Raw genomic sequence first — 13,286 nt, forward strand, 5'->3', positions numbered from 1 at the left:
TAAAGAACACAGCATGCTTGTGCAAACACACACACACACACACACACACACACACACACACACACACAAATTATAACTAAAATCAAAACACATTGTTGTTAGTTACAAAAACTAAACAAAAGAATCATGAGGGCAACAAGGGATTAAAGCTAGACGCCAGATTGTTAAAAACAACACTGGTGTTCTGCTAATATTTCAACGTAAACACTGCAGAAAATGACAACGTGTGTATGAGCTGAGTCAGAGCTGCTGTGTCGATCACACTGTTTGCACAGAAGGTATGGAAATAGCTACAGTCAACCACTGAAAGAACATCTGAGATAACACATGCACATCTATTTGTGCTCCCTGCTTCTCAGATTAGCCCCCGCATCTGTGCAGGTTGAGCATGCTGAGAAACAGAAGAAAAAGTGGGGAAAAAGAAGTGAGAGAATGTTTACAAGAGAGAGCAAGACGGAAAGAGAGAAAGCAAGTGTAATAGTGTGAGTGTATGTGAGAAGCTAAAGCTAAAGATGGTTTGACAGACTCTCAGAGCATCTCTCTCTGTGCATATGTTATCGTAGAAAAGACTCAGACAAAACCCCTTCATGGTGCTGCTTTCTCATGGGCTTGTCTTATGGGGCTAACCAGGACCCAACAATGACTCACACTGCAGTGCCTTTTGCATTCTGGTGGTAATGTGTTACAGGCTGAACCTCTAATCAGTACAGCCATTATGTGATGCCTTATGTACCTCAATGGTATTAGGAATAGCAAGGTAGCTTTTTAGCCTGCATATTTTTATTCAACAATCCCAAAACTGGCCATCTTCAGACGGTTCCAACATAATTTCGCAAAGTCTCAAAACACTGGCCAACATTAGGCATTTATTTGAAGCTCACAGATGCACAAAAATTGTGACTAATACCTGATGAAGCACTCATCAACCGAAAAAATTATAACTGGAAAACTCTCAGCCAAAGGGGGCCAAGTTGTTTCCACCATAACAGAGTAAATATCAAGCTATTAAAAGTAATGTGAATATCAGGATGATGGCCAAGGCACTGCAGCTGAAATTAGCCTTTTGATGCCAATGCGCTTCTATGTTAGAAACACTGACTCTCTCCAGCTCTCCAGTCATTATGTGGTCATACACTAGAAAGCCTGCCATGTAAACTGCCAAGCTTCCTAGTTCTGCTACATACACTTGAGAGCAGAAATGTTAGCTCTTCGGTAGTGTGCTTTCATGCTTGTGTGTGTGTTTGTTTAACCTTCTCCTCCTGGATGCGTTCTTCGATCTGCCTGGATGCGGCCTCATGCGCTCTAAACAAGCTGATGGTGCTGGTGAGATCTGGATCCAAAATGTTCCCATCTTTATCTCTCACCACCAGGTCAAGATCTAGAACCCTGAACAAAGAAACGCAGGACAGAACAGGGATAAAGAGGAAGAATAAAACAGAACATAAAAGACAGAGGGGGGGGGGGGGGGGATACAGGATTTGTATAGTGCATGGACACGTAAATAAAAATGACATAAAAGCAAATAAGACTCCTAAGTTCCTGAAAGCATGAATAGCTTTCACACTGAAATGTTAATTTGATCCAAATAATATTTATTGCTTAAAGGACAAAAAAGCTATTTAGTGAGTACAGCTTCAGGAATGAACATTGAAACTAGAGAACCTACATTAATATCACTCATAGTATAACCATAAGCTAGACTGTAACGTAATGGCAATGATTTTCAAGGTGAAATTACCATTATTATAGAGTAAACTACCACTATAAGCCATCTGTTGGGCCTATCACACTGATTATGAAGCCCACATCTCCATTACAGCTCAGTGCACAGTGTTCTCCTCTGAGTGTATTGAAGAAGAAGCATATAAGATCTAAGGTTCGTGCTACCTTCCCTTCACCACCTTAACCGTTCAAAGGTTTTGGCATGAAAAAAAATGGAGACTGAGCAACTGAATACCAAAAACGCATAATATTAAATATCGGAATCCTATTTATATCAGCAGATATCAAAAATATTAGCATTTTATTTTACTGCATTTGTAGACATCTACAACTAAATTTCACATTTTCTTCTGTAAGACATAGTCCTAATTTATACATTTGATAAATATTTACATATCAACATCGGCAGACATATGCATGGAAAATATCGTCATATATACTGTATATGTACCCCCACATTATATGCATAACAAAATGTAGTTCTTGTTAAGTTTGCAAACAAGTTTAAACAGGCAAAATGCAAAACAGCAATGCCGCATTAAACCATCATACTGCTCTCTCCTCTGTCCTGAATCAAAACAAAAAAGGCACCACGCAGTCAGTCTGTTCAGGAATAACGAGACAGAAGCACATACTTGTTCCCATAGTCAATTTTGGAGGTGACTTTCTGCTTGAGCTCCGAGAGTTCGTCCTGTGGAAGTGTTCCTGACAGAATCTGAGACCGCCACTCGATGAGATCATAGAGCATGTCACGAACAGTATTAAACATCTCACGCTTGTCACCCTGTGAAAAACACACACAGGCTGTTCAGTCTGTGCATACAGTGCAATGAGGGCTAATTAAGCTGTCAACATTCACTACATGACTAAACTTTCATACACCAAGACAGTAACTTAGCTTTGTACAACAAACGAGTGAACTATGGTGGTGATGGTTGGACAGGCACTTCAGATTTTAAAGAGACTCTGAATAAACACTGAAGGGAACAATGATAATAGAATGATCTCCATTCACAGAACAAAAACCTTTAATGTGACTGGCTTGTTTAAGATATACTGAATACATGTGGAACATTTTGTACTCCAGAACAGGAGGGACGAGTAAATGATATCAATGTCCATGTGGGGCTGTCATGCTCATGGGATTTTAGCTCATGATTAACTGTCACCTAAATCATTGTGATTAATTTAATTGTCTTTTCTTGTTCATTGTTTGAGGCTATTATAACAAGCCTCATCTGGCCAAACTGGCTGATTAGCTACCTCACTTGCTTGTTAATTTTACTTAATAGCTAGCACGGATTGTAATGTCAAATCAATACAGCGCACATATACTGTTGTAGTACGAACACTCGCACAAATGCCTACAGAATTAGGTGTAGAGGTAAGCAAAACATCGTGTTCTTATTTATCACGCAAATATAAGCAAACGTTTAGCTTACATGCTAAAAAAGTTAGCTACATAGCTATCAAACAAAAAATGCTGAGTGCCGTCTTCCAAACATTAAAGCATGTTAGGAGTTAGACCTTTTTCTGTTTGCATGAGAACCATGGTTTCAAAAAGACTGCTTTCTTTTATTTACATTCATTTGCGTCAAACCAACACACTCGGTTCCTCGTTTTTCTGTTGTAACTGGACTGCGAAAGCTAACGAGTGTGGAAAATGACCGCAGTCAACTTACTTAATTGTCTCAAATAATTGTGATCATCTAAAATAATTATGATTAGACAATTATGAAATAATTCTGACAGGCCTAGGTCCACAGGATGGGCACATTCATGATGCTACATGGGACTCATGATGCTACAGTCACTCGCTACAGTAGGCAAAGGTCAATGCTGCATTTTACCTCACACTGATCGCTTAAACATCATTACTCACCACATACAGATCCCTCCATATCGAAGCCCATTCCCGTAAAGTGGTGGTGACCTCATGCACTAAAGGCAACTCTGTGGGAATGACTGTCTCCTTGGGCCTAAAAGGAGAGAGTCAGAAAAAAGCAAAATATTACATCTGATCATATTTGGTCATTTTCTATTACACTATTAAGCTATATGTGATATAAAACTATGGTGTATATATAGTCTTTGGCACCATACCACATTATTTAATACGACTTATTTTGCCAATACATTTTTTTTTTTTTACTTTTAACATATTGGAAAACATGCAAATAAACATACATATAGTGAAGCAAAAACAATTTCCTGTTGTTCACAAAAGCAGTTTGCACTACTGTGATTAGTGAAGCAAGTACTAATGAGTGCAACCAGGTACAACCTCAATTCCATTGAAGTTGGAACGTTGCGTAAAACAAATAAACAGAATACGATGATTTGCAAATCCTTTTCAACCTGTATTCAATTCAATACACTACAAAGACAAGATATTTAATGTTCAAACGGATAAACTTTATTGTTTTTTGCACATATTCCCTCATTTTGAATTTGATGCCTGCAGCATGTTCCAAAGAAGTTGGGACAGGGGCGTGTTTACCACTGTGTTACATCACCTTTCCTTTTAACAACACTCAATAAGCGTTTGGGAACTGAGGACACTAATTGTTGAAGCTTTGTAGGTGGAATTCTTTCCCATTCTTGCTTGATGTGCAACTTCAGTTGCTCAACAGTCCGGGGTCTCCGTTGTCGTATTTTGCGCTTCATAATATGCCACACGTTTCAATGGGAGACAGGTCTGGACTGCAGGCAGGCCAGTCTAGTACCCACACTCTTTTACTACGAAGCCACGCTGTTGTAACACGTGCAGAATGTGGCTTGGCATTGTCTTGCTGAAATAAGCAGGACGTCCCTGAAAAAGACGCTGCTTGGATGGCAACAGATGTTGCTCCAAAACCTGTATGTACCTTTCAGCACTAATGATGCCTTCACAGATGTAAAAGTTACCCATGCCATGGGCACTAACACACCCCCATACCATCAGAGATGCTGGCTTTTGAACTTTGGGCTAATAACAATCCGGACAGTCCTTTTCCTCTTTGGCCCAGAGGACACGACGTCCATGATTTCCAAAAACAATCTGAAATGTGGACGCGTCAGACCACAGGACACTTTTCCACTTTGTGTCAGTCCATCTCAGATGAGCTCGGGCCCAGAGAAGCCGGCAGCATTTCTGGGTGTTGTTGATATATGGCTTTCGCTTTGCATGGCAGAGTTTTAACTTCCACTTGCAACGAACTGTGTTCACTGTGTTCAAATGGTTTTCTGAAGTGTTCCTGAGCCCATGTGGGAATATCCGTTATAGAATGATGTCGGTTTTTAATGCAGTGCCGCCTGAGGGATTGAAGGTCACGGGCATTCAATGTTGCTTTTCTGCCTTGCTGCTTACTTGCAGAGATTTCTCCAGATTCTCTGAGAATATTTGATGATATTATGGACTGTAGATGATGAAATCCCTAAATTCCTTGCAATTAAACGTTGAGATTTTGAACTTGGAACTTGGACTATTTGCTCACGCAGTTGTTCACAAAGTGGTTAACCTCACCCCATCCTTGCTTGCTTTCAGGGATGCTCCCTTTATACCCAATCATGACACACACCTGTTTCCAATTAACCTGTTCACCTGTGGAAAGTTCAAACAGGTGTTTTTTGAACATTCCACAACTTTCCCAGTCTTTTGTTGCCCCGTCCCAAATTCTTTGGAACGTGTTGCAGGCATCAAATTCAAAATGAGTGAATATTTGCAAAAAACAATAAAGTTTATCCGTTTGAAAATTAAATATCTTGTCTTTGTAGTGTATTCAACTGAATATAGGTTGAAAAGGATTTGCAAATCATCGCATTCTGTTTTTATTTATGTTTTACACAACGTCCCAACTTCATTGGAATTGGGGTTGTATTAGAAGATAACTGGATGCATAATACTAGGCTGCCACAAGGACAGGTTTGGAAAGTGTTGATAATCACTACTTACTGAAGTAATGTCATTTGTATTTATTCTAATAGTAGTGAGTTTTTTTCTCAGGAGCTAAACACATCTTGCCGACATTAATAGCACTTTAACGTTTAGTGTTTTAGCCTAAAACTTCTCAGTATCTTGTTGTCGTCGACACAAAACTGTATCGCCGTTCAATGATCTAGTTAAAATAAAAGTTTAATGTCAATTTAAAGGTTAAGAATGCTTCTTTCTTCGAGAAACACACAGATAGGTTATAGCTTAACTACATTGTAATTACATATTTATTACTCTACACAACCAACAACTTTGTCTGCCTCTAGCAATCCTACACACACAGTGCCATTTAGGCATGCATGAGCATCCATCCTTAACAAGTCTAGACAAAGAAATATCATAAAAATGTGCTTTTGCCTTATATAACTCTTTCCTTTTATAAGAGGTGCCTTTTCTAGTTCAGTCAGCTTACATCCCCAAATCTTCTCTTGAATAAGAATCCTGCAGTCTCCATTGCTAATCCTGACCTTCTCTCTGCGCCACATTCAGATCGTCATTTCAGATGAATGTTCAATGCTGCTGCCGCTTTCGAGGACGGCTGTTCTGAAACCTGCTCTCAATCAACGCTCTGATTACTCCCACAGTGAGATCTAACTCTAGCTCTATTCCCCCACTGCCGCTCGACTCAAATCAAAGCCCAAATCTCCAAAAGCTGTTTCTCACTAAAAAACCTTCTTCCCTTCCATTCTCATATCAGGGAGATGATGTGGAAGTGGCTTATTCCACGTTCTTTTAAGGGCAGAGCTCTGCTGAAAGTCCTGCTGTTTGAGAGGTAAAGTATGATACTGATAAGAGTGATAGGAACTCGGGAAGAGAGCTCTGTACAGCCTTATTTATGGCACCTTTCAGGAACACCATCTTGCATGTTTGCATAGAACAAGGCCTTTCATCTCCTTGGGACATAGAGCTCTGCAGCCTCCAGGATTAGAGTCTGGAAACTCTGATAACTGTAGGAGCTTTAAATGCAATGCTTTAAAAGGAGCCACATTCTGTATTTTCCTTACATTTTCTCCTGTAGTTAACATATAGTTAACATCTGGACACTAGACACTTTATTTGGTACAATATATGCACAGTACTTGATCCTCAAGGCTCTGCATGTTGTGGGGTTGTCTTGGCTGACACGCCTTTTCAACATTGCATGGACATTGGGGGCGGCACCACTGGATTGGCAGACTGGGTTGGTGGTGCCTCTTTTTAAAAAAAGGGGACCGGATTCGCATGGCCGGCAGTAAGTCAGACTCGTTCCCAGTGAGAGCTGGACTCTGTCAGGGCTGTCACCGATTCTATGCATAATTTTTATGGATAGAATTTCTAGGCACAGTCAGGGGATGGAGGGTGTCCGGTTTGGTGACCTCAAGGTCACATCGCTGCTGTTTGCGGATGATGTGGTCCTATTGGGGACATCAGGCCGTGAACTTCAGCTTTCGCTGGATCGGTTTGCAGCCGAGTGTGAAGCAGCCGGGATGAGAATCAGTACCTCCAAATCCGAGGCCATGGTTCTCAGGCGGAAAAGGGTGGAGAGCTCTCTCTGGGTCGGGGATAGGCTCTTGCCTCAAGTGGAGGAGTTTAAGTATCTCGGGGTCTTGTTCACGAGTGATGGTAAAAGGGAGCGGGAGATTGACAGGTGGAGTGGTGCCGGGTCAGCAGTGATGCGGGCTCTTTAGGTCTGTTGTGGTAAAGAAAGAGCTGAGCCATAAGGCACGGTCGATCTACGTTCCCACCCTCACCTACGGTCATGAGCTTTGGGTAATGACCAAAAGAACGAGAATACCAGCGGCCGAAATGAGTTTCCTCCGCAGGGTGTCTGGACTCTCCCTTAGAGATAGGGTGAGAAGTTTGGTCATCCGGGAGTAGAGCCGCTGCTTCTCCATGTCGAGAGGAGACAGCTGAGGTAGTTCAGGCATCTGGTTAGGATGCCTCCTGGACACAGACAAGTCCACCCAGGAGGAGACCCCGGGGAAGACCAAGGACACATGCTGGCGTGACTATATTGCTCAGCTGGCCTGGGAGCGCCTCGGAATCCCCGTGGGGAGCTAGTGGAAGTGGCTGGGGAAAGTGAGGTCTGGGCCTCATTGCTTAGGATGCTGCCCGAACCCCGGGAAAGTGGAAGATAATGGATGGATGGAGATATATATATATATATATATATATATATATATATATATATATATATATATACACACACACACACACTCACATGACTATTTTCCAACTTTCTTCTAATTGGCTTCCCAGTGTTCTGCCTTTTCAAAAAACAGTCCAGTCTTAAAGCTATTGGGGAAGCTGTTAAGTCAGGGCTGGTATCCTTAGGGACAGAAATAAAATTATAAACTCAGGATAAAAGAAACTCCATCCTGTTCTCTCAAATGTCTGGATCCTTTGGAAAGCTGCAGTGATCCAGCTAGCAACAGCACATTTAACTGTTTCCCCTTATCTTCTGCTCTAATAACTGCTACAGATTGATTGTTACTGCAGACATTTTTAACACTTTAGTGTGAATGGGTGGGCTGTGCAGCTGCAGGCTGAATGAGTGGTTACATGTAAAAGTGTTGCGAAAGGTTGCGCAATCACAGAGTAAATTTTAAATGGGCTGTTCTTCCATATATGGACTGTATGGACTGAGAACTGAATGATAAAACTTTACCTATAGACATATGAAATACTTGACTCAAAAAAGCAAGATAAATTTATTTATATGGTCCCATTTTAAAAATTCACTCCATTCCCTTTATAAGTATGCTGGCTTTGCTGCCAATGATTTTGATGAAACCTGCAATCCTATCACTGAAGTATCCATAATGAACTCACTTCAGGGACACAACACTGACAGCAAAGCCATATGGAACGCCCTTGGACCTGTAGGATGTTCCATATCGCACATGCTGAAATTAGCAAGTCTGAATATCAGCCTATTTCACTGACCTTTCTACTGTGAAATATGCAGACAGCAGTAGAAGAACCCAGTAGTTGTAATTTGAGGTTATAAATATAACATCGAGCTAACTTTTTATAAAGTGCTGAAAAACTCTAAAATCACTCACCCACTGCCTTCAACCGTGGCCTCTTTTAGATGTATGTAGCAGGCTGGAAATATACCCTGCAAGCAAAAACATGTTTGTGCTTTAGCTGCACCATTTTGAAAGAACAGGATACAGACAAACGAATAATAACATTAAAAACAGGCACTGATGAAAAAACACATTTCTAATTAACAATAAATGCCTCACAACATCTAGAGGCAACTGTACTACTTCACTGCAAACTTCACTCCTTGCCCCACAACAACAATTCATCTTTTTTGATTTTCATTTTTTTAAGGTATTAAATTCCATCTCTGGCAGGTGAATTTGTTTTGAGCCTCAACATCCTCATAAATCAACTCACCTTCTTTGACTTTCTCCTCAATCTGTTTCCCCTGTACCAACCTGCAAGAAAAGGAGGGTGTAAAACATTACTGATACTGCAAGCAACAATGATTACAATGAAATTATGCATCTGTACACAAACACTCATTTCTGGAGAGACCTGACAATTTGTAGTCAGAAGATATGTATCATAAAGCACCCTTGACATGATCTCTGAGATTCTGAATAAACCTTTCAATACTAACAACTTTCATAAACCCTAGACAATATGCTTGGAGCAGTCGTACTCAAATATGACAATCGCAGAGACACTGGATGGGAAAACACTCTCTGACAAAAACATAATATTTGCAAAGGCAATGTAGGAGCATAAACCATTGAAAATGGAGAAAGTTGTTGGAAGGAATGAGAAAAGCCAGGCTGAAATAGCTACTTGTGGGATATGACTGACTCCAATTACACCTGCTAGTGTAGAGTAAAGGCACTCCTGTCAATGGCAAAGTAATAATGCTCCATTTTCCCAGAAAACCACTGGTGTCAGACTCGATCAAACCCATCATCGTTCGTGAGTAAGACAGAGCGAGAGAGAGAGGGGAAGAAAGAGAGAAAGAGACGCATACAAGACAAACAGTGAGAGCAAGAAAGACAGCAAAGGTGTTTAGGGAAAGCAGCCAGACTGTGTGTGTGTGTGTGTGTGTGTGTGTGTGTGTGTGTGTGTGTACACGTAAACTCACCTTCATAGGTCTCCAGTATATGTACTGTGTCTCCAATCTGCAGTGACAGCTCCTCGTCACTGCGTGCATCATAGTTATAGATAGCTGAGGGACGAGAGAGCAGGATAAAATCAGTGACCCCTTCACAGAAGGTACTGAACACACTGTGTTGATGTGTAGTCCACACATTGTAATAGTGATTTCTAAGTTCCACAAAACAATCTGTAGGATAAATATGTAAATATGAGGAGCATTAACAAGATGAAGTGAAATCGCAATGCAAAAATGAGACAATTAGGACTGCATGATAAATTGTATTTTCTAGCATCATCACAGAGTTTCAGTGATGAACACAGAAGCCCACTGACTAAATCATATATATATATATATATATATATATATATATATATATATATATATATATATATATATATATATATATATATATATATATATGTGTGTGTGTGATTTTGCAGCCTATATAGAAAAATATTAACAATAGAAATGTGATCCTCATGTGATGCACATATGTTTTTTTACCACCTTGTTTACTGACATTGCTCAAGGAATCCATGAAAACATTTTTATGGCACAATGAATTTCCCCACCATTCCACAACAAACCAACACTAAGGTTGATAGCAGCCTTCAGCCTCTTCCAGAATAAGCCATTTTAACGTTCTTACTTCTTACTTTGCCACAAACAGAAAACGGATACTTTAAAGATCACATTTGACGTCCAGTCGTGTATATATATATATATATATATATATATATATATATATATATATATATATATATGTATATATATATATATATGTATGTGTGTGTGTGTGTGTGTGTGTGTGTGTGTGTGTGTGTGTGTGTGTGTGTGTGTGTGTATATATATATATATATATATATATATATATATATATATATATATATATATACACATACATACACACACACACACACACACACACACACACAGTGGTGTGAAAAAGTGTTTGCCCCCTTCCTCATTTCCTGTTTTTTTGCATGTTTGTCACACTTAAGTGTTTCGGAACATCAAACCAATTTAAACAATAGTCAAGGACAACACAAGTAAACACAAATGCAATTTGTAAATGAAGGTGTTTATTATTAAAGGAGAAAAAAAATCCAAACCATCATGGCCCTGTGTGAAAAAGTGATTGCCCCCTAAACCTAATAACTGGTTGGGCCACCCTTAGCAGCAACAACTGCAACCAAGCGTTTGCGATAACTTGCAATGAGTCTTTTACAGCGTTCTGGAGGAATTTTGGCCCACTCATCTTTGCAGAATTGTTCCAATTCAGTTACATTAGAGTGTTTTCGAGCATGAACGGCCTTTTTAAGGTCATACCACAACATCTCAATAGGATTCAGGTCAGGACTTTGGCTAGGCCACTCCAAAGTCTTCATTTTGTTTTTCTTCAGCCATTCAGTGGTGGACTTGCTGGTGTGTTTAGGATCATTGTCCTGCTGCAGAACCCAAGTTCGTTTCAGCTTGAGTTCACGAACAGATGGTCGGACATTCTCCTTCAGGATCTTTTGGTAGACAGCAGAATTCATAGTTCCATTTATCACAGCAAGTCTTCCAGGTCCTGACACAGCAAAACAGCCCCAGACCATCACACTACCACCACATTTTACTGTTGGTATAATGTTCTTTTTCTGAAATGCAGTGTTTCTTTTACGCCAGATGTAATGGGACACACACCTTCCAAAGAGTTCCACTTTTGTCTCATCGGTCCACAGAATGTTTTCCCAAAAGTGTTGGGGATCATCAAGATGTGTTTTGGAAAAATTGAGACGAGCTTTAATGTTCTTTTTGCTCAGCAGTGGTTTTCTTCTTGGAACTCTGCCATGCAGGCCATTTTTGCCCAGTCTTTTTCTGATGGTGGAGGCATGAACGCTGACCTTAACTGAGGCAAGTGAGGCCTGCAGTTCTTTGGACGTTGTTGTGGGGTCTTTTGTGACCTCTTGGATGAGTCGTCGCTGCGCTCTTGGGGTAATTTTGGGCGACCGGCCACTCCTGGGAAGGTTCACCACTGTTCCATGTCTTCGCCATTTGTGGATAATGGCTCTCACCGTGGTTCGCTGGATTCCCAAAGCTTTGGAAATGGCTTTATAACCCTTTCCAGACTGATAGATCTCAATTACTTTCTTTCTCAATTGTTCCTGAATTTCTTTGGATCTCGGCATGATGTGTAGCTTTTAAGGATCTTTTGGTGGACTTTACTGTGTCAGGCAGCTCCTATTTAAGTGATGTCTTGATTGAGAACAGGTGTGGCAATAATCAGGCCTGGGTGTGGCTAGAGAAATTGAACTCAGGTGTTAAAAACCACAGTTATAGTGTGTTTTAACGAGGGGGGCAATCACTTTTTCACACAGGGCCATGATGGTTTGGATTTTTTTTCTCCTTTAATAATAAACACCTTCATTTACAAATTGCATTTTGTGTTTACTTGTGTTGTCCTTGACTATTGTTTAAATTGGTTTGATGTTCCAAAACACTTAAGTGTGACAAACATGCAAAAAAACAGGAAATGAGGAAGGGGGCAAACACTTTTTCACACCACTGTATATACACATACATACTGCTCAAAAAAATAAAGGGAACACTCAAATAACACATCCTAGATCTGAATGAATGAAATATTCTCATTGAATACTTTGTTCTGTACAAAGTTGAATGTATTGACAACAAAATCACACAAAAATCATCAATGGAAATCAAATGTATTAACCAATGGAGGCCTGGATTTGGAGTATGGACGGTAGTAGTGGATGTAATGTCCTTAAAACAAGTCAAAATGAGGCTCAGTGTTGTGTGTGGCCTCAACGTGCCTGTATGACCTCCCTACAACGCCTGGGCATGCTCCTGATGAGGTGGCGGATGGTCTCCTGAGGGATCTCCTCCCAGACCTGGACTAAAGCATCTGCCAACTCCTGGACAGTCTGTGGTGCAACGTGGCGTTGGTGGATGGAGCGAGACACAATGTCCCAGATGTGCTCAATCGCATTCAGGTCTGGGGAACGGGCGGGTCAGTCCATAGCTTCAATGCCTTCATCTTGCAGGAACTGCTGACACACTCCAGCCACATGAGGTCTAGCATTGTCCTGCATTAGGAGGAACCCAGGGCCAACCACACCAGCATATGGTCTCACAAGGGGTGAACCTGCTTTCATCTGTGAAGAGCACAGGGCGCCAGTGGCGAATTTGCCAATCCTGGTGTTCTCTGGCAAATGCCAAGTGTCCTGCACGGTGTTGGGCTGTGAGCACAACCCCCATCTGTGGACGTCGGGCCCTCATACCATCCTCATGGAGTCGGTTTCTAACCGTTTGTGCAGACACATGCACATCTGTGGCCTGCTGGAGGTCATTTTGCAGGGCTCTGGCAGTGCTCCTCCTGTTCCTCTTTGCACAAAGGCGGAGGTAGCGGTCCTGCTGCTGGGTTGTTGCCCTCCTACGGCCTGCTCCACGTCTCCTGGTGTACTGGCCTGT

The 13,286-nt window shown here is 41.1% G+C and overlaps 1 protein-coding gene across 4 annotated transcripts in view; it reads right to left on the reverse strand.

The window, feature by feature from the left end:
- Positions 1 to 13,286, reverse strand: part of dock1 (dedicator of cytokinesis 1) — a 312,984-nt gene that overhangs the window by 252,357 nt on the left and 47,341 nt on the right. For all 4 annotated transcript variants that reach the window (XM_017701249.2, XM_017701241.2, XM_017701234.2 and 1 more), the window contains exons 2-7: positions 9,798 to 9,881; positions 9,083 to 9,123; positions 8,740 to 8,795; positions 3,605 to 3,701; positions 2,358 to 2,506; positions 1,251 to 1,386 (exon numbers count right to left, since the gene is read on the reverse strand). In XM_017701249.2, coding sequence (XP_017556738.1) covers positions 1,251 to 1,386; positions 2,358 to 2,506; positions 3,605 to 3,701; positions 8,740 to 8,795; positions 9,083 to 9,123; positions 9,798 to 9,881 — 563 coding nt within the window. The remainder of the gene's footprint in view (positions 1 to 1,250; positions 1,387 to 2,357; positions 2,507 to 3,604; positions 3,702 to 8,739; positions 8,796 to 9,082; positions 9,124 to 9,797; positions 9,882 to 13,286) is intronic.

The sequence above is a fragment of the Pygocentrus nattereri genome, chromosome 13, assembly GCF_015220715.1.
Source record: "Pygocentrus nattereri isolate fPygNat1 chromosome 13, fPygNat1.pri, whole genome shotgun sequence".
In the NCBI taxonomy this organism is placed as follows: domain Eukaryota; kingdom Metazoa; phylum Chordata; class Actinopteri; order Characiformes; family Serrasalmidae; genus Pygocentrus; species Pygocentrus nattereri.